This window comes from Elephantulus edwardii, unplaced genomic scaffold (assembly GCF_000299155.1).
Source record: "Elephantulus edwardii isolate Elephantulus edwardi_28Jun2011 unplaced genomic scaffold, EleEdw1.0 scaffold00026, whole genome shotgun sequence".
Taxonomy (NCBI): domain Eukaryota; kingdom Metazoa; phylum Chordata; class Mammalia; order Macroscelidea; family Macroscelididae; genus Elephantulus; species Elephantulus edwardii.
Genome location: NW_006399776.1, coordinates 22322163 through 22344273, shown reverse-complemented (window position 1 = coordinate 22344273; position 22111 = coordinate 22322163). Strand labels below are relative to the sequence as shown.

The 22111-nt window shown below is 44.0% G+C and overlaps 1 protein-coding gene across 1 annotated transcript; it reads right to left on the bottom strand.

Annotated features, from left to right (window-relative positions):
• Window positions 1-6737: 6737 nt before the first annotated feature.
• Window positions 6738-19119, bottom strand: ABHD4 (abhydrolase domain containing 4). The gene is made up of 7 exons (XM_006883124.1): window positions 19033-19119; window positions 15560-15648; window positions 13832-14204; window positions 13534-13688; window positions 11247-11358; window positions 7481-7667; window positions 6738-6827 (listed from the first exon to the last, which is right to left on the bottom strand). The coding sequence occupies exons 1-7, from the start codon at window positions 19092-19094 to the stop codon at window positions 6738-6740; spliced, it is 1068 nt and encodes a 355-aa protein (XP_006883186.1). The 5' UTR covers window positions 19095-19119.
• Window positions 19120-22111: the final 2992 nt, after the last annotated feature.

Here is a 22111-nt window from a genome sequence, read left to right as displayed (position 1 = left end):
CTATTACATTCTCCTCTATCCTTAAACAACTATCTTCTTGTTGTTGTTGTGGACCATCAAATTGGAACCACCCATGGAAGACCTTCCAGCAGGTTTTCAGAAATTGTCCATCTTTCTTCCACGGAGCAACTGGTGGATTTGAACCGCATGCCTTCAGGTTTGCAGTGCAGCTCCTTACCACTAGGCCACCAGAACTCCCCTATCTTCAAACAAAGGATCTTGGAATAGTTAAATCCAGAAAAAGGTAGGGCATACTTTCAGAATTTAAAAAATATTGTGGAAACATTATTATGCTTAAAGATAAGTGCACCTCGTTGGTCAAGGTTATGATTTATCCGGTGGCTTAGTGAATTGGGCTGCAATCTCGAAGGCTGATGGTTTGAGTGCACTGGCGGCTCTGCGCAAGAAAGACCGTCTCCTCCCATACAATTAAAACCTGATGGAGGTCAGCTGAAGACTGCCAGAAGGTCAGCTGCGAGTCAGTTCCAACTCACAGTACACAACAACGTCATGATTGATGCAGCTGAAAAGAATTGCACATACATGATTGCTTACTATGTTTCTTTATGGGATTATTTATATACTTGTACAATCAAACTTTTTACAAAATGGTACATTTTTAACATGCAAGCTTGCAAGAAAAAAAAAAACCAAACTGCCTGGTGGTTGAAAAGAAAGTTTTGAGGAAACAAATAAAAAACCCACAAGAAGATTTCAAATGGCAAGACAAAGTTAAGTGTTGTAATAGAATGTAAAGAGCTGGAGTTGGAGAATAAAAAAGAGCTTGGTAGGTATTTTTCAAGTTCAAAGAACTGAAAAACAAATTTAAGCCTTGAATTTCAAAGCTGAGAGGTGCTATGGGAAAAATCTTGAATGATACCAGGAAGCATCAAAAGAAGATGGAGGGAACACACAGAATGACTGTATGAAAAAGAATTGGTTGACACTGAAAAATTTCAGGAAGGTAATAGTATACAATAAAGAGTCAATGGTGATTGAGGGAAGAAGATTAGGTGGCATTGAAGGCATTGGTAAAAAAGAAAATCTCAGGAATTAGATTTAGGGATACTAATTGACATGTTTCAACTAACTGATGCAGCCCTGGATATGCTCACCACTCTACGCTAGGAAATTTGGAATTCATCTTCCTGGCCAAGTGTCTGGAAGATATCCATATTTGTTCCCATTCCCAAGAAAGGTGAACCAAGAAAAAAATGGACATTATTGAACAATATAATATTGCATGCAAGCAAAATCTTGCTGAAGATCATCCCAAAACATAGGAAAACAGTACGTTCATACACAACTTCCAAAAGTTCAGTCTGGGCTTAGAAGAGGCCATAGTACTAGGTTCATTTCTGATGTCACATGGGTTTTGGTTGAAAGCAGAGGATATCAGAAGAATTTCTATTTGTGTTTTATTAACTACACAAAGGTGTTTGGCAGTAAGGATCATAACAATTTATGGCTAACTCTGGGAACAATGTGTTTTCCAGAACACTTAATTATGTTTATGTGAAACCTATACCTAGACCAAGAAGCTGTTGTCCAAGAGAGCAAGAAAATACTACATGGTTTAAAATTGGGAAAAGTGTATGTTAGGGCTATATTGTTTCAATATGAGCAAATAATTTAAGAAGCTAGACTCTATAAAGAAGATTATGGCATCAGGATAGGAAGGAGACTAATCAACAACCTGCATTATGCAGATAATACAATCTTGCTTGATGAAAATGAGGAGGACTTGAAAAGCTTGCTACTATAGCCTTCAACATGGATTGCATCTCAACATCAAGAAGACGAAAAATTCCTCATCACTGGATGATAAACAACATTATGATAGATAGGGGAAAGATTGAAATTATCAGCAATTTCACCTTGCTTGGATCCACAATTAACTCTTTTGGTACCAGAAGCCTGGAGATTAGGAGATGTTTTGCCTTAGGAAAGTCTGCTGTCAGAGACTTCTCCAAATTACTGAGGAGCAGTGATGTCAGTGATGAAAAGTAATTCAGGCCATGGTCTTTTTGGTCACTTGCTTTTTGCATCTGAGAATTAGACAATGAATAAGAATGACAGGAGAAAAATTGATGCATGTAAGTTGTGGTGTGGGAAAAGATTGTGGAATCTCTTATGAACTGCCAAAGAAACAAAGAGAGATGTCTTAGAGAAAGCACAACCAGAGTGCTCCTTGGCGGCAAAGATGGTGAAGCTGATCTTGGACATGTTGTTAAGAGAGGCTATACCTTGAAAAGGGACATCATGCTTAGAAAGGTCAGCAAAGAGAGGAAGACCTTCAATGAGATTAATATGTTTTCTACAACAGGCTCAAGAATGTTGGGAAGATAAGAATAATGCAGAATAAGACATGTTGTTCACAGTGTTGCTATGAATTGTACTCAACTCCATGGTACTTAACAATAACAACGGCTAATGATTGTGAGCATCTCCTTTCATAGTTGCTAACTACTAGATGTGTTCTTTGATGAAATGACCTTTAATTAACTTTAAAATAGAGAAGGTTGTCTTCTTCTTTTTGTAGTTGAAGTGTTCAACTTTTTTAGGTATTAGTCCCATGTTAGTTGTTTTATTGCCAAAAAAAGTTTTCCCAGTCTATAGGTTTTATCTTTTTACTCCTTTGGAGAGATCTTTTGAAGCACAGGATTAATTTTTAGAGAATCTCAATGGTCTATTTTCTGTTTACGAATTTTTTGTTATATTTGATAGACTATGCCACTTCCTAAACAACATGCCTCCAGAAACTCTTATGAACTTTGATAAATGATGATAGTTATAGAAAGGCTTCAAGCCTTTTATTCACAGGGTCGCTATGAGTCATGCTCGACTTGAAGGCAATCAACAACAACATGCCATAAATTAGGGTCCCTAAGTTTATTATTTCTTTTTCATTATCTTTATAGTTTTAAGCTTTACATTTAGGTCTTTGTTCCATCTTGGGCTAGTTATTGCGTGTAAGCCCCACTTCATTTTTCTGCAAATGGATATCCAGTTTTGTCAACACCATTTGTTAAAAAGATTATCTCTTTCCCATTTAATAGATCTCAGCACTGAGAAAGGTAATGTTTCAGACCATATACTGAACAATGTGTTTGTTATCAGCTAATAGTATTTGTTTTGTTTTCTATCTGATCATGAGTACCTGTGTTTGTAAGTTTGCAGACTGGTATGTCACAGTGAATAGAGGAAAGCATCAGGATTCACCACCTTCTTGGCAAGGAAACAAGACTCTATTTGTAGCACAAATACTTTGGTGTCAATTCCAGGGAAGAAGTTAAGTTTAGCACTTTTCCTGTTAGTCACAGAATAGAGCAACACAACCCAACTTGATTCATAGTCCTTTATGTCTACCTGTGGAATCTCTTTCTGGAAATTGCTAAGCCTTTGAACTATCCCTGTAAGTCCTTGGAATCCTTCAGGGAATACTGTTGATTAGGTGATGTGTTCACAGTGGTTTTTTTTTTTTTAATCCTGACCCCAAGCATGCTAGTAATGCTGGTCAGATGGAATGTGTGTGTGTGTGTGTGTGTGTGTGCTGGCATGTGTTCATGCATGTGAACCTATTAGTATAAATACGGGACTCTGAGTGACCTTCCTCAGCTGCTCCCAAGGAATGTGTTTACACTGTGTTGGGTCTGGGAAGAATTAGATAAACATGTTGTATAGCTAGCCTCCTGAAGAAAAGTGACTCTGGACAGCAAATAAGATTGATTTTCTAGGGCACAACTGTCAGAGACCTAGCTAGGGCTACCTACCAGGACCTGCAAACAGTGTTAGACTTTGTAAGGGATGTGTTTAAAATGGAGATTTCATGGCCTGACTCCATGCAGATTTATTGAGTCAAACTCGGGTGAGTATAATACAGGAATTTGTATTTTAAAATATTACTACTCCAGGCTATTCTGTTATGCAAGCATGTTTCACTTGGCTCATTTTCCAAGACAGTATCACCAATTGGTGATGGTATCAAGACAACATCATGGTCTTTCACCACATGTTCCTATTAAAGAATATCAACGATGCATGGTTTTGCAACAAAGACATATTCAGGCTTGCTCTGCATGACTTTGCCTGCCATTAAGCTCTTCTGCTCTTACCTCCTAAACCTGTATTCTTTACCTCCCCCCCCCTTCTGTGGCCATCAACCGAGTCCAAGCCACCAGAATCTCATGCCTGTACTTTTTTTGGGGGGGGAGGGGGATGAGGGGGTGGAAACAATCTGCCTTTATTGCTGGGGCAGCTGCTGCTCAGGAGCTCTTGATGGGGCGGGTACGCTTCCTCTTCACCATCACGGGTCATGCGCAGGTCCCGGCCAGTGCTTGTTCTTGCCAATCCTGTGGCGGATGCTGCTGAGCGTGGCCCAGGCGTTCTTGTGGATGGTGGTCCGCGCGTAGGTGGTGGCCGGCTTCCTCTGGCCTGACCTCCACTTCATCACCACTACGACCCCTTGTTGTGTGTGTGTGTGGGGGGGGGGGGGGTCCACGCCCACGGTCTTGCAGTGGATCCGCCCGTTGTAGCGGAAGGAGTTACGGGCTTTGAGGTTATTGGGCTCCAGTGCTGTAGATCTGCTTGTTCCGCTTAATCAAGAAGCTGGAGCAGATAACGCACGACCGTCTATTACAGTTGGGCAGACATGGCGGCAGCTGCTCCTCTGCAGCGGTGGCAGGAGGCGAGAAGAGACACGCGGACGGCCTTGCCTGCACTCTTGCAAATAGCATGAATGCATTCCTCTAGAGATTCATCTCCTCCTAATCTGTATTCCCGAGTAACCAGAATGGTCTTCAAATCTGATTCTTTCACACTCCCCATCCCTTCCTGACCTTCCTCTCTGTGGTTTTTCACCCCATTGGTTTGAGGATGAAGCCATTCTTTATACAGAACCATGCGGCATGCATAAACTCATCTCTGCTAACCTCTCCACACTCATTTCCCAGCTCTCCTCCACAAGAGGTCCAGTGCTTGCTGTTCCTTTCATGTGGATACCTTCATCTCCCCCTTAGGGGTCATCAGGTGTCACTTCTGCAAGGAGGCCTTTCTCACCACTCAGTGTTTTTCAGTTGTGATTTTCTATTGCATATACATTTATATGCATGTGTTGTCAGCTGGGTCTAGGAAGCAATCACCGTGCTAATGGGAGAGGGAGTGAGATGTCAGCAGGTATCTCTTAGGCCACCTTTTGGATTTAGGCATCACCTGGACTTTTGTGCGTTCAGTATTATCTCCAGCACCCTCATGGGAGCAGTATTAAATTATCATGGCTGCCAGCAGTTTTCACTCATTTCTTTATTAATATAGAAAAGGAGCCCAAGGCAGCTGGACCAGCAGTACAAAGCACCAGGCATTAATACTATACTGGTGGCAGTGTTGGCTTCATAAAGTGATAGAGCAGAAAGGAGCTGCACTAGTTCCAGGGTCAGGCCCAGCCAACTTCCCAGAACCTTAGCGCAGCACCTAGAACCAACCCCAGGGAAAGGGTTGACAGGTAAGTTAGAGGTGGAGATGAGCTGGAGACCCTAAGGACAGATGCAGAGATGGAGGTCAGGCAATAAAAACCATCCTGTAGCTGATGAGGACAGGGCACTCCACTGGCTCAGGGTTCTCCAGCACATTCCTTTGGTCGTGGCTCAAGGTGGGCCTCATCTCTGGAGTAGTTTGAAAAGCCTTGTAGATACTACTGGGCAAGAGGAATGGAATCTGGACAGGACCCTGGGTTTGAGGGGTCTTTCCCCCCTCTCTCCACCAGGGGCCACCCTTGCTCTCTATACTGTAAGTGGGGCTATAGAGCCCAAGGCACAAAAGGAGACTTAGAGGCCTCCCATTTGAGAGAAAGAAGGGACAAGGAAGAAAGCACTTGACGGTCTCTGGTATGGGTAGCCAGAGCTGAGACATAGGGCAGGACAGTAGCACCCCTCCATAATGGGGGTGCACTGTGGGGGCAGGGGTGATCTTGTCCTCAGCCAGTGATTGGGACCAAGGCAATGGTGCTTGCTCTGAAGCCTTGCAAATGAAGTCTGCAATGAGCACTGGTTGACCAGCAGATCTGGGTTCTAACCTTAGCCCTGCCATGGAGCCGTATCTCACAGAGCTGTGTGACCATGTGTCAGCCATGTCCTGCCTTAGGCCTGCTTCCTCATCTGTCAATGAGGGCTTTAAATATGATCTCTTGAGTTATGGAAGAGACTCTGAAGATCACAGGAACTCTAGGACCCTACTCTTGGTGGTTAATTGAAACTGGTCCTAACCAGACCTTGTATAAAACTGGCATGAGACCAGGATAAGCGGGTTATGTAGGACGATGTTCTTGCATTAATTTATACCTACAAACACTCGAGAGCAAGGAAAAAACTCTAGGAACTTCTCCTTTGCCAGGGAAGAGAGCTCACCTTCCCTTTGGCACAGGGAGAGAACATGGCTCGGTGCGATCTCTTCAAAATCATCATCTGGTAACACTTGGCATGGAGAGAATGGGCGGCATTGTGCAACCCTTTATGGTCTTTCCTGGGATGGGAGCTCAAGGCCTCTTGTGGCTTCTGCCTCCAGCCTGCAGCACTGGGTCAGGAGTGTTCTTGTGTACTGTGGTCCTGTCCTGGGGACAGCCTAAGACTCTGCCTGGCTGGCACGTGTTAGTTGATGAGGGAAAGGAAAGAAGGGCAAGTAAGCAGACGGGGGTGTGAGAGCTTTCTCCTCTGGCTTTCTCCTCTTCCTCTAGGCAGAGCAGCTCAATCAACTGAGTCACAGATCTCTTCGACCACAGCATTGAAGATGTGCGGCTGGTCAGCATAGACGTGGTGTGAGGCATCTTCAATCTCCTGTGGAGAGAGGAACCACCAGGAATGGGGTGGGCTTTTATTCCAGGGACTGGAGAAAGCTGTCTCATTATTTCTTTTCTCCTCAGTGCCACTTTCCTATAGACAATGGCTACCATTCTCTCCTAATCTTGGCACGTTCCTGTGAGAGTCAATGTATCTTAATATCCCACTGTGCTTGCAACAGGGCCTTTTCCTTTCTCCCTTTCCTAGTTAGTTCACCACTGATCCGTTCCGCTCAATCTATGGTATGACAGTGCACAGCCTAATGAAGCGTACATTTGGCAAATGAGGGTGAAGGGGGGCAAAAAAGATGACAGGAGTGCTGGAAAGACATGGTGGCAGCCTCTACTCTTGTGAACTCTGATTATAGGGGGGAATTATGGGGTGGCTGGATTATCTGTATGGTTCTTGTTCCTGGACACTGGACCCACCTTTTAGTTGAACTGAGCTACATAAACAGAGGTGAGAACATTTTGAATTTACAAATCCACTACCCATCTCAATCGGCCCATTCCTCCCCCCCCCCCAGGTCTCTGATGACTTTCCCTTCACTAACCCAACGCTCTTGTCTACTGATGGTTAATAAAAATATGCTGGCCTTCATTTCACGACACTTTCATCTCACCACCTACTTCTTGAGCGGTTCATCTTACCATGTTTCGGACATAGGAATCCGGCCGCCGCATCTTCACTTTTTGGCCTGTGCTTGTATCTATCCAGGTGTTAGCCCCATAGATCATGGTGATGGGCACATCTTTTCGGATCAAGTGAATTCGCTCCAGCATGGGGCGCCGGGCCCAGCCAAAGGATTCCATCATTGATGTGAAGGCTGTCTCACCACTGGTGGGGGTAAAAAAACCAAGGTGGACGTGACTAACAAAATAAACCTCTTAGCTATTGTCAAGTACTAATGAGTTGAGTATGACCCATCTGACCCCTGTCCTATACTGTGCCATCCTCACACTTACTGACACATTAGGGCCCATTGCAGCAGTCACTGTGTCAGTCCACCTGGTCAAAGGTCTTCCTCTCCTTCGCCAACCAACATGTTCCAGCATCATGTCCATCTCCAAGGAACAGCCCCTCCTAGCAACACACCCTAAGTATATGAAGTGAAGCCTTTTCATCTTTGCCTCCAAAGAGCACTCTGGCTGTACCCTCTCTAAGACCATGGGATGTTCAGCGCTCTTCTCCAGCAACACAGCTCAAAGGTATCAATTCTTCTTCTGCATCCTTATTCAATGTCCAGCTTTCAGATGTATAGCAAGTGATCAGAAAGGCCATGTCTTGAATCACACACACCTTAGTCCTCAAACTGACATTACTCCTCAATAATTTGCCTCAATAATTTGGAGAAGTCCCTAACTGCAGACTTTCCCAGTGCAATATGTCCCCTTATTTCGTGACTGCTGGTACCAAATGTGTTAACTATGTGTCCAGGTAAGATAAAATTGTTGACAGTTTCAATCTTTTCTCCATCTATCAAGTGGTAAAAAGCTTTGTTTTCTTGACATTGAGATGCAATTCATACAGAAGGCTGCATTCTCAGCATCAAATGCCAATTTACTGGTCCAGAGGCTAAAGCAGTATCTTCGTTGATGTTTTATTCCTCTCAAAGTCCAGCATTATAAATATTGGTAAAAACAGAAGGTTAATATTAAAATCTTCAAAGACCTTTTTTCACACAAGAATTAGGAGGAAGACATTTATGAAAAAACCTCATGGCAGTAAGAACTGTCCAACAATGGAATGGACTGATTAGTTTATATGTTAGGAAGGTGGGTATTAAGTAATGAATGATATGACTAATTATGAAAATTAAAATTTCTCAAGAATTGTGAGAGAGGGGCCAAGTGCTATGAGAACAAAGGCAAGAGGAGCTAGCCTGACTGAGGGTGAAGGGAGCGAGTTAAAGGAGGCTACTTTGGAGGAAAGCTTCTGAGGAAACTTAGTAAAAATGACTTTCTGAGACATCTGAATTACAATTTCCATTTTAGGAGGATTTGGGAGTGGCAGCAGTTTGTGCTAAGCGGTAAACAACAAATGCCAATTTATTCTATGTTGCCCTCTTACTTTCTAATGTAAAACTAGTAGAAACCTTATCTTGTGGGGTATCAGCAAGGCTGGGACAGAAGCCAACTTTCTGTGCTAGGCTTTAGCCTTGTGGACGACAGATGTTTACACTCCTATCTACTAGGCTTGGCTTGTTCAGTGTATTGTTTTCCCAGCTCCAGATCCTTGAAATGAAGGGGTGGCTGACTTTTATCAAGGCCACCAGAAACTTAAGATACAACAGCAGAGTGAAAAAATGAGGGACTCTGAAGTCAAAGAGACATGAGTTGAAATGCTAGTTATGTCTCATATAAACCAAGAGACAGCTATAGCCAATTTATAAGATTACATGTGTATTTGGGGGACAATTTATAAGATTATATGTGTGTTTGGGGGAGGGAGGAGATTATGTGTAGGAAACAAAAATATATATCAAGCCCCTAAGTGAGGTAAACTAGGAGGTAGCCCCGCAAATATATTTCTCTTGGCCAAATTTCCCGTTTTCCAAAGGAATGTATGCTTGTTAGAGTTCTAACTCAAAAACCCAAAGAGGTTTCGAATTAAGTGAAAGAACTTAGGAGTTATGGGTTTGGTTATCACTGCATCGCTTGATGTCATCTTTGCTTTCTCCAGAACAGGCCTGGGTTGTAAGATTATATATGCTGTGGCTTAAACTGGGAGGTTATCTGGATAGAACTAGGTCTGGGGCTGGGGAAAGATCTGAGGAAAGGATTAGGTTGGGTATGTGAGGCCTCCAGTGGGTATGAGACTGGCACTGAGCCCAGTGAGGGCTGAGAGAGAAGCTAGAGGGCTACCTGACTTGACTGTTGAGTGGAGGGCTTCTATTCTACTGCCTAACTGGGGCCCTCCAATTAGCTGAGCTCATGTAGAATGCTGGATAGACACTCCCACGCTGCCCCAAAAGAGATGTCTGGGCTTGAGGCTAATGCCCAGACAGGACTGCTGGAATGCAAATCCCCATCTTCTCGGTGGCTATGGGCTCACAGCGGGAGACTTGGCTGGAACGCTGCTCTCTGGTGCCTCCTGGCAGCTCAGGGTGAGGTCTCCGCAGAAGCAGCTTCATATTATCAGTCACTTACAGGGCACTGCCACAGGCGGAGATTGCCCTGGCCCTGCCCTGCCAGCCAGAATCCCCAAGACTCAGATTAGAAGGTTTGTGCTTTTGAAGCTCTTGAGATTACAGGGACATTCCCGATCCCAGAAGGAATTTCTGCTCCAGTTAGAATCCTTTCCAAAGCACCCCCAAGTTAAATGTTACAATGCACACTCTTTCTGCACCAACTGTTTGTAGGAATGGATTCTGTAGGCATAATCACCTATGTGTGCAAAGGTACATGTGCACAGATGGTCTTAGGACCATGTCATGTGACAGATGGGGAGTACCAAAGCATTTTGAGGAACTGCAAGCCTGGGGTGGAAGAATTTGTTTTGCAATATTTTATAGGTTCACATTTATCACAAAACAAAGAGGGGGGAGAATTACCTTTTACAATTATTTCTAGGCTCCTGCCCTTCAGGCTAACTGCCTGTCTGTCTACAGAGAAAGAGGAAGAATCTTCCTCTAGAGAAACTAGCCCGGCTTCTCACTTACTGAACCGGTGAGGTTCATGACAGATCAGGTCACAGAGTGAAATTAGGGGCCAGGCCTCATCTTTAGGACTGATGTTCCCCTGCCTCCATCATTATTTACTGGTTTGGGGATGTTCCTGGTGTGCATTTTGGGATACACATGGCATGGCATGCCCCTCTTCTTGGCCACACCATCCCCTAATCACTGCCTCAGATCACATTCTCTAGGTGGGAACCTTGCTTGTTCTCTATCCATTGTGGCCCCTGCACTGCTGTGCACCGTTTCCTTCACTGCCCCTCTTTGGGACCTTTGGGCCCTTGCCTGGCTTCCTTGTGCACGCACCATCCTACTTCACCCCATGTCCTCAAATGGCTAGACAAAAATGTGGTAGGTGCCTGGGAGGTGTCCCGAAGCTGGTCAGATGCCATCCCTTACGTGGCTTACTTGTTACTAAGGCGTACATTTTATCAGGCGGTGGCCTGTGAAGGGCACTCCCGGCCTACCTGCAGCATCACGTTGAACTCAAATCTTCTCAGAAGTGTTGCCTGGGGTTTTTTTCCAAGTTGTAAATGTAAAAGGTTAGATAAAGAGATACTAAGTGAGGAGGGAGTGTATGTGCCTGTCCTAGGGGGTAGCTTTGGACATAATGAAGTCCGCTGCCTGGGTTTCTCTGAGTCAGGGCTTTGTAAAAGAACAAAGATTTTGGGATAATTTCTGAGTTTCCCAGCAGCTGGAGTTTTAGCCCCAAAATTATCTACCTGGGGTGCTGTTCTTACCTGGGATTCTGTGCATTGCAGTGGTAGATATATTCTGATATGGTGTCATCCTCAAAAACATCTGCAAACTTCTGCTTAAAGTCCGGCCGGAATCTCTGGACCAGGCCAGGTCCTGGGGGAGAGGGGGTAACAAAAGAAATGGAATGGCCAGCTTTGGTGGGAGAACAAGATTCTCTTTCTTAGTATACTAATTTAGCACCTTCAACTGAATATTTTTTTTTCTCCTGATGGTTTGTTTTTGTGGTGTTTTTTTTTTTACCTTTTGTTTATATGTAAGTGGCAGGAAAAGTTAGGGTTTTTTGGGAAGCTCCAGATGACCACACATTGACAGAATAAGTTAGCTTATTACCAAGGAATTTCGACAGTAAACATCACTGCAGAACCAGATTCGGTTCTTCTTAGTGCAGTGAACTCCCAGGATCCTTTCCTCCAAGAATTACAAAGTCCCACAAGAGCTCAGCAGCTCTTCTTTTATAGTCTGAGCTACGTCTCCTTCTCCCTGAGACCCTGCTGACCTTTTGCTCTTCTGAAGGGAGTGGATGAAACTAGACCACCTCCCAAGAGCCCTCTCATTTTCAGGCCTGTAACAGAATCCAAGTAAAGAGTGAGTAACAACACTGGCATCTCAGACTCAGGGCACTGCCTCAGAGCAATCTGTTCCTTTCACCTTTATTAAAAAGCACAAGCAGTAGAACACCTGGAATGGACTGTAAAATTGGACCTAATAGTTAACTTCTCATCTCTTATTCTCCCTCCCACATCTCTGCTTGTAAGGAAAGAAGAGGAAGACAACAAGTACAACGAGGATCCTGCATCTCTGGCTGCATCCCTCCTCCCCCTCCTGGCACAGCTCTCCGTGGCTGCCAGCCAACCACCACAAACAAAATAGCTCTGATGCCCATGCATGAACCTGGATAAAGGCAAGACTAGAAATGGGGAGAGTGGCTGGAGCAGAGCATCTCCTGGGAAAAGATTAGAGAGTCTGATGGATTCCACAGTGATGGGAACAGAGACCAGCCCTCTGCCCACAAAATGCTAGTAATTTTCTCTTTTACCCAGAACCATTCTGTTTCTCTTGATGAACCTAAATGGACAACTCTTAGGTAGCCTTTAGCAACTCCAATTGTCTATTTATTGACTGTTATTACATATAAGTAAGTCATCAATACAAGAGAGAGGCCAATAATCTTTTCCGGATGCTAACATGCGAGGTCAGAAGGCCCAAAACTATGGATCATGTTCACTTTAGCTGGCTACCTCATCCCTTCACTGCCTCCCTGCCTCTCTTTCATCCAAAGAATTAGCTAATAGTGACTGCTAATCAAAAGACTGGTGGTTTGAGTACACCCAGAGGTATCTCTGAGGAAAGGCCTGCCAGTCCACTTTTGAAAAATCAGCCACTGAAAATGTTAAGGAGCAGAGTTCTGATCTAGCACACTTGAGGTCACACGAATCACAAATTTTATAGTAATATAGATGCTAGGTAGGTCACCTCCCCAGGAGGGAGGGAAAGTAAAAGAAAAATTAATAAACACATAGTTGGGAAGGGAAATGCACTATACAGTAGGAATTTAATTAGACATTATAATTAATTATATTAACCAACTGAAATTAATGTTATAAGATAATATGTCCACAGATGATTGAATAAAAATCTAAAATGATTTGTAAACTTTAACCCAAATAAAAGAAATTTAAAAAATAAAGAATAATCAATTTGCTCATTAAACTTTCACCCCCCAAAAATAAATAAATAAAAACTTTCACCCAAGTCAAAACAAAATATTAGGTGAAAAGAACCCCAAAACATGAACATCAATAAAAACTAAAAAATGAATGCTGTGAACAGGTAAAATATTACAGGCTTTGGTTCTGACTCCTCCTATTAGTGCTGGTGAGCTGTGGAGATGGGACCCGCTCCTGGTTACCAGGGCTGCATCAGCAACTCTCTGGCATAAGAACCTTCACATGGAGTTTAACAACAAAGGAAAGGAAGAGTCCACCCTGGCCCTTTCCTCTCTCTGGAAGTCTAGCCAAGGCAGGGGATTCATTTTTCTGCTTCCTGTGCCCCTTGCATATGAAAACTTTTTCTATACAGATGAAGGGGGAAAAAAGAATTTTCTGAAACTTCCCAGATTAATGGCTTTATATAACAATGCTGCTAAGTCCCTATGTCCATCCTCATTTTCATAAACTAGCAGGGATGGAACGCAGAAGCACTGGGGTGCCTAGAATCAGAAAACCTTGGTTTCAGGAGACAGAGTTTCTTCTTCTGCAAGGTACTCACCCCAAGGTCCAGCTACTCGAAGAACAGCCAATGGACTGGACCGTCCTAGGACAGAGGCCACGGCTTTGACCCAGGTTGGGGGTGCCCGGATCTCACTGGGGTCAGTCGATCGGAGGGGAAAGCCCCACGGGTCCACCAGGATGAGGTGTTTAACTCTACATTAATGACAGAACGAAAGAGAAGTTGTATTAGTTTCTAATAATTTTCTCCTTTCCAAATCTTTGTTTGGGAAGGAGAAAACTATTAGAAACGAATGCTGAAAATTCCTAGCAAGAGGAGAGAGATGGCTCTTCTTTACCTTTCAGGGAACTTGATAGAGTAAGAAGTGGCCAGGAATCCACCTAGACTATGTCCCAGGAGGATCATGTTGGGGATCCCCATGGTCTCTCGCCATGTCTCTATTGAGGTCACAAACTCATCCTCAGCCCCTTCTGGGTCCCTCGGGAAGGATGGCCTTGAGCTTCGCCCGAAGCCAAGCAGATCAAAGGTGTGCAGTGTGCGACGGGTGCTCAGGGAATCCATGTTGAGGATCCAGAGGCCCACACCACCCCCAAATCCATGCACCATCACCAGGGGGGTGCGGTCCTTTAGCTCGGGGCTCACTGTCACTGTCCAGATCTTGTTCTGGTTTGGGAGGGACACATAGCGGCCCACATACTTGTTCTGGAGACCTGAGGAGGGAACATCACAGAGCAAATCAGTTAGGACTGTTTTTTGGCAGTATCATCATTATGCCTGGATTACCTCTCTTCAGAGTTCTCTTTCCATTCTCAAACCCTTCTTAACCTCCCTTACCCTGTTCTCTCTACAACCTTCTGAACATATATCCTAAAGAGTTCACTCCAAGCTGAATTTGTAGACTATTCTGTAGGTAATAAAAGGGGAGATCTTATTCCTTGAGGCTGTTTGCTTAGTTCCCTTTGGAACTAAGTCACTTCCCTTTGGTGGAAGTGACACTACAGAGCTCACAGAACCCATCATTCTATGTTCTGTGAGGTCATAAGTGAAGAAGCCTGGATCTTGGACAGTGGCTTGAGAGCTGTGGCTGCTCTGCTGGTGAACAGATTACTCAAGCCTGTGAAAGAGAGAATAGTTATGACTATGGGTGTGGGAGTGAAGTAAGGAAGAACGGTTAGAGAAATAGGGTTCAAGGATTTTGTTTTAGCCAGTGGATTGTTGCTGCTCAATGAATGATCTACTTCAACTAAACAAGGATCTCTTGTGGCCTCCTGGTAAGGAGCTGTGTTGCTCACTCAAAGGCACATGGTTTAAATCCACCAGCTGCTCTGCGAGAAAGATGGGCAGTCTCCTCCCATGTGATTTACTACCCCTGAAAATCAGCTGGAGGGTTAGCTTTAAGTTGGTCCCAATTCTACAGTACTCAAAAACTCCAACAAAACACTACCCATGTTGAAATTCCTGTGGAAATCCCAAACTACTGCAATAACAAGTGGCTGGGCATGGAACATGAGGGGTAATAATAGAGAATGAAGGATTGATGGTCCTTGGGTAAGAAAGGTTATAAATTTAAAAAATGCTGTTTTGTGGAAGAAAGAAGTAAGAATAGAAGAAGAAAGAAGATGAGACTGTTTATGCTTATGTGTGTTTTGTGTATTAAAAGTTGGTATAGTCTTGAAGGGAGCTTCAATGGCATAGTCCACAGGGAAATGCACTACACCTCTCTGACAATTCAAATCCACCAGTGGCTCCTTGGGAGAAATAGAGGCAAACTCCTCCCTTTCAATTTACAGTTTTGACAAGCTATGAGTTGGTTCCAATTGGACAGCAATGAGTTTATATCTGAGGTGAAAGTTGTGTCTGGAGCAGGAATTAGTGTGATGGGTAGGAAGGAAGAAGTTGAGGAACCACTGTCATTGACTGTGGTACCTTCTGTATCAATGCTTTCTCTCAAATCACTGCCATCACTTAATCCCACCTGAAGCACTGCTGATCAAGTCTTGGGGGCAGATATTCTGTATCCTTGAGCCTCCTGAGTGAAGTGGAACAAGCTGTCCCTTCTACTTACACCGGAGGATCCTGGCTTCCACATTCTTCAGCTGTGACATAGATGTGGGGCGCCAAGCGGGCAGCCAGCTGCTCAGCCAGCCTTGAGGCCTAGGACAGGGAGAAACATTGGAGGACACATTGATGCTCTGCCTTGCTGACAGTGACAAAATTTTTCTCACAGTGAGAGCCAGCAATTCTCTAGCTGCCTGATAAATTGTTAACTTTCTCTGAGAAATGGCTCTGTGCAACAACATGGCCTTGTTTCAGTAGATACTCAGAACATAGTGTGCATAACGTTTTACAATTTACAAAGCTCTTTTACATTTATTATCTCAGTTGCGTTTCACACTCCCCTTTGTTAATGGTTATCATATTTTATGTTCTAGGAGATTAAGAGGAAAAACAAGAATGGCCACTACAGTTATCTTCTGCCATCTTACTCCTGAGCATTCCCTTCTAGGGCAGAGAGATTAATTCTCATGCGATCCACCCTACTGACAGGACCCTGGAGCATCTGTCCAATCCTGAATAAAGAGGATGGGCTAGGTGATTTCTAAGGACCTAACGTAATTTAGAACTCTGCTTCAAATGACGCATCAGGATGTCTGTGTGTGCTGTAGAAATTTACTAATAGTACCTTTCCCACAGAGTGTCCCTTCCTTGACCACACCAGTGTCCACAGGCCCCTACAAAAACAGCCCGCTCAAAACACTTCAATAATAAAGCAACCTTTCCAGAATTCACACTCCTTAAAGATCAGCTTGAATTCACTTCTTCCACCTTTCATTATTCCTTTCAATTCCCAGAATGGATTAAAATGGAAATGATCATATGCTTATCTCTATACTTTTGCAACCCTAGTCTTTAAACCAAACTTATTCCAAATCTAAATGATCCTAAAACATAGAGTAACACTGCCCCACAGGGATTCCAAAGCTGAAATTTTCGTGAAAGCAGGTGGCTCCATCCTTCTCCCAGAGTGGCTGCTGGGTCTGAGCTGATGACGTAAACACTGCACCACCAGGGTCTCTTACCCCTGTCCTACTATCTCTATTCCATTCTTATCTACCTTTCAGAGTCCAGTTCAAGCAGTAAAATCTTGTCTACACACAATACCACCCAGGCATATTTAACCCATGTTATGCTTCATTGATAAGTATTGAGGCTTGTATAAGGCTCAGCAGTGATTAGGAAGTGAGATCTAAAGCTGAAAGCCAGAGCTCTAATCCAGGCAGTCCCACTTACCAGCAGGGTGACTTTAAATACAGTTTGTTGCCTTTTTGTCAGCATTTCTTCATCTTTAAAAGGGAGGCAGTTATAGTGTCTACCACATAAATTGTTTTAAGGACTAAATGAGTTAATTTATCTAAAGCATACAGAATAATGCCTAGACTCTCAAGAAACATTCTTTGTCCCCAGTTAAATCATTAACTTTGTTTACAGTACCAATGTTTGCAAGCTGTAACTCTAAATGAATGTTTGAAGCTTGAAAGAAATACTGATGATCAGTGGCTTTAGCCAGTAGTGAGTTTCAAGCAATCCAATCTGAGGAAAATTTTTGATACCTGACTAGAATTCCTCATAGGCTTGGGGGATAGAATCAAATATACAGAAATTTTGCCTGTGTTAAGGGTCCTTTTGGTGCACTGTTAAGCACCTGGCTCCAAACTGAAAGATCACTTGTTCAAATCTATCAGCTGCTCTGCAGGAGAAAGATATGACAGTCTGCTTCCACAAAGATTTACAGCTTTGGAAACTCTATGGGCAGTTCAACTCTACCAGACAGTGTTGTTACAAGTTAGAATAGACTCTGTGACAATGAGTTTATTTTTTAAGGAAAAAGAAACTTTCTCTTTGCATCGTATAAATGAAAACAAGTCAAACTCATTTCTGTTGAGTCAGAATTGACTCACAGCTGACCTTTGAGAAGGTCTCCAAGGCTGTAAACCCCACAGGACAAGTCTGCCCTCACCTCTCCCCCCTTAGAGAGGTTGGTGGATTCAAACTATTAGGGTGGTGTGGCCTTTGTGTTAGCAGCAGAACTCGCTACAGACCACACCACAAGTGCCCCCTCCATATAGCCAGTAACGAGTCAGTTCAGGACACCTAGATGCCATGTTGCCAACAGCACAACTCAAGAGAAATGTGGTTCCATGGAACCATGTCTGTTCAATATTATTGGGGATGTGAAGGCTATGATGAGAAATCGAAGCCAAACACAGAGGTCACACAGCCATGAATTTAGCCTTTCCTCTCGATTTCCTTTATCCAGGGATTGGGGTGAAGCAGAAAGGATTCTGCTGGGTGAGAAAGCTCTCTGGCCTCTCTGATCTTAGGGAAGCCTCTGAACTGCTATCGACAACAATGTCTTCATTTGAATTATCTGAGGTATTGTAAATTTCCTTCTGAAAAAGACATCTTAGAGAGCATCTCTCTCCTGGGCAGCTCCTTAAGTCCACTCAAAACCAAAACCAAGAGCTGTGCAATTGACCCTCAGTGACCATTTAGGACAGAAAAGAGCTGCTTCATAAGGTTTCCAAGGCTGAAATCTTTTAAGAAGTCGACCCTACATCTTTCTCCTGCTGCGTGGGTTGGAATAACTGATCCTATGGCTGACAGCTTTAATATCTGTGCCATCAGGGCCTGTTTTTTTAAGCCCAAGAAGCTATTCATTATTGTCACAAGGGCAGTGATCTTTGCAGGCTGAAAATTGTGACACTCTGAAAGGGGGCCCACAGGATCCAGGAAGGCCCTGTCTTTGTGAAACCAAGAGTTGGCTGGAAGCTGAGTCATTCTCAAAGCAGCTTTCCCTGTTCCTATCGGACTATGCACTTCCAGCCACACCACCTACAGGTGGCATCCCAAACTTGATGACAGTATAACGAATCCTAAAATAAAACTTACTTCGGAAGCCCCTGGATTAGACAACAAGAAGCTGCATTAGAGAAACTGCTACGATTAAAGCCATTAATAACTAGAATCACAAGCAACTATGTGTCTCAGTGAACGGAGTGGAAGAAATTTGTACGCCCGCTACTCCAGTTCCGTTCCAGCGATGAGACCTCTGCTTCTTCCTTCTTGCCAGGCTAGGGAAGGCTCTTCCCACACAGACATGGTCGGTGAGACCAGCAAGTCAAGGCAAGCACATCTGGATGACACTTCTGCAGCCAATATCTCAGAGAGTTGCTTCCGGGTCTCACAGACATGAGAACTAATCCCCGGGTACTGAGACTGGAGAATGAGGAGCAAGCACGAAGAGCACAGGGGAAGCCAGAGCCGGGGAGCTACAGGCAACTTTATCAGCCATCGTTCCCCAGGCTCCGCCGCCGCCTCTTCCAGGCAAAGCAAACGCACGCCAAGCCCAGTCCTCCCCTGAAGCCAACCTGAGAAAGGAAAGGTGGGAAGGTGTCTAAAATAGTTCCTCAGTCACAGACAGTCCCAGGATCACGGCCCAGAGAGAGAGAGAGAAAGAGAGAGACGGGATAAACTCACTGCTGCTCCAGCTCATCAGCCATAGTAAACAAGCCCAGCCGGGTGGCGCGGAGCCAGGCCATCCCCCCGTCTGACGCCAGCACCAGCTGACCCAGAAAAATATCGGATAACAAAGTGGGGCGTGGCCACGGCGGCCCGGGACCGAGAGGCGGGGCCTTCAGGACGCAGCGGGGCCCCAGAGCGCGCAGTCGGGGGCGCAGTGCGCGCGGGGCGCAGATGCCAAACTGGCTCTGCTGCTTTGGGTTAGTGAAGCTGTTCTTGCTGTTTCCGATTAATGACGGATGTCCAGGGAGAGATGTCCTGTGGGCCTAACAGACTGGGACAGCCGTGCTGGCCACGTTTCTGGGACGCAGAGAAGCAGACGGGGTGGGTGTGGGTGGGTGTGCTCAAACAGCACCTCCCAGGAGGCCCTCCATTCTTTTGTGATCATAAAGTGATGTGGCCGCCTTTGCGCACTTTAGGCATCCCTTCTCTCCCCATCCAAGTCCTCCTATGCGCCTGCCAGACAGATGGTTTCCAGAGCAGCCAGCGCCAGTGATGAATGTTCCTACAGAAGGCCTGCGGCGCACCATTACCTCAAGAAGGCTGCCAGAGTTAGCAAGTTAAAATACAAGATGCCTGGGTACACTTGGCATTCGGGTAAACAGCAAGTTCTTTTCCTGGGCTCCCAGCAATATTTGGGACATAACTGACAGTCCTAATCTAAGAGACAGTTATGTCTTGTTAAGTGAAATGCAAATAGAGTCATGCAGTTGATAAAATGGCATCGGTGGTCGTCTGCGGAGTGGAAACTCCCTAAAGATCTGTCTTGACAGAAACTCTTAACTTTCCAGTGAATCAGGACCAATGAGATCCTCACAGGATTTCCACCCTCCTTGGCCAGTGAAATCCTGACAGCGTTCCCACCTTCCCCGACTAATGAAGGCTACTTTTGATTCCAGTATACTCACTGGCATTAGTTGGAACCGACTCATAGCAGACTCTCTAGCTGGCTTCAGAGGCTGTGAATCCAGCAGAAGGAGGTTGCCAATCTTTGTACCTCAGAGCGGTTGGTGGATTCCAATCACCACAGGGGCATAGCTCTCTACAAACTCATCGTGAGTTCCCTAATCTTCTGATATAAACTCATAGCTACTGGTACTTCGGAAATCTCAGGTACCACATAGTACCTGATTTGAGAATCTTCTGGTCTAATAAGACCTAAATAATAGGTAAAGAAAAACCTCTCTGCAAGTTCTAATAAAGAAAAACCTCTCTGCAAGTTCTAATCCAACAATTGCTCTGTGGGAGAAAGATGGACAGCTTTCTCCATTGGAATTTACAGCTTCTGAAAACCCAATGGAGGGTCGGCTACCAGTCAGTTCTGGCTGGACAGCAGTGAACATGAGGGTTGTTCATTGTTTTGTTTCTTGTGGCTTAGTGTGTTGTCTGTTGGACTACGAACTACAAAGTCAGTGATTTGAACCTACCTGCTGTTCCAGGAAAAAGATGAGTAGTAGCTTCCCTTGAAGACTTAAAACCATGGACATACATGATGGAGGGTTGCTGTCTGTCAGAATCTACTAGACAGTAGGGTTTGATTTTGGTTTTGAATAGATAAGTCTTACTGACTCAGTTTCTTTTGACACTACCAAGATGGGGATTTTTGTGCTTGGGGAGAAGTCTGGCTCTGCTTGGGTATCCTCCTCAGTTCAGAGTATCCCCAGCCCAGGAATGCGGAAAGTGGTGGAAAGACTAAGCTATAAATTTGGGCCTGCTTTAGGTAGTTGAATGGAATTTGGCATATGGAGGGAAGGACTAGGTCTAGCTTAGCTCAGAGTTCTGAGAATACATCAGGCTAGCTCAGTTTAGAGACAAAATCTTAATTCTGGCTGACTCCAGAATGTACTTAAATTGGTTAAAAAGACTCAACATCTCCAGAGCTGTCAGATTTCAGAAGGTAGCCTCCAATAGGTTAAAATCAGACTGGGGATTGTGATGTTTGGGTGTGAAGAATCTTGGTGCAGAGAAGTCTGACAAGATGCTTTTCTTTAGTCTTCCCACAGGACTCAGGAGATTCAGATATTTCTTCTTGTAACATAATGATTAGCTGACCTCATTATATTTATAAAGTCTAGTTTAAGAGACCTGACACTTATTAGAGGTTGATGAACTTGCAAAAATGTGGAACAAAATATTACATATCACAGAAGACCTGTCATCTACCTTCTTTTAACAAAGCACAGAAATCCTAAACTTCACTGTGCATAAGAATCAGCTGGTTGTTATTAGTTGCATTGACTTCAACTCATGGCAGCTCCATCTGTGTGGACCAGAACTGCTTCTCAGAGATTTTCACAACTGTGAACTTTCAAAACTAGATCACCAGGCCTGTCTTCTGAGGTGTCTATGGATGGTTGAACACTTAGATGATTGTACCGCCCAGAATCATCTGCAAGCTTGGTAAAAATTCAGATTTATAACCCTGCCCCATCTGAGATGCTAAAACGTCTGGTTTGGGTTAATGCTAGAAAAACTGACATTTTTAGGAGGCATTTTAGGTTAATGCTGTAAGAGTACCTTGGTAATCCAAATTCCTGGATTCTGAGGCAGAGATCTAGGTTAAAGTCAGTCTTGGCTTTGCTACTTATTCACTGCAAGGCCACAGGTAGTTATTTAGCATTTCTTCACTTCTCTCTCTATCTTATTATTTTGTGATTTGTGAGGATTAAACAAGATAATTAAAATTTAATATATTTATTTATGCTAATAATGCTACATAGAATTACCCTCACTATCCTGACCACTAAATACATATTCAAAGCTGCTGATAATAAACACCATTATGAAATATTTAGGGAAAGCAATGAAAAATACAATTAACAGGAGGAAAATAATCTGCTATAATTGTAAACATATAGTAGATTTTTAAAAAAAAATAAAAATCTAACTGTTCTTGCTTTGCAGAGCTGGCAACTTTGTGTTCAGAACTCTGCTCAGGTCTTATTATTCACAATCTCAAGAACGTGGAAATACCCCAAATGTCCAACCACAAACGAGTGGATTGAGAAATTATGGTACATTCACACAGTGGAATACT

Coding starts and splice junctions, on each gene's coding strand:
- ABHD4 (XM_006883124.1), bottom strand. CDS start 19,094: ATGGCCTGGCTCCGCGCCACCCGGCTGGGCTTGTTTACTATGGCTGAT. Junction 15,649..19,032: donor GCTGATGAGCTGGAGCAGCA/GTGAGTTTATCC, acceptor TCCCTGTCCTAG/GCCTCAAGGCTGGCTGAGCA. Junction 11,359..13,533: donor TCGAGTAGCTGGACCTTGGG/GTGAGTACCTTG, acceptor CCTCTCCCCCAG/GACCTGGCCTGGTCCAGAGA.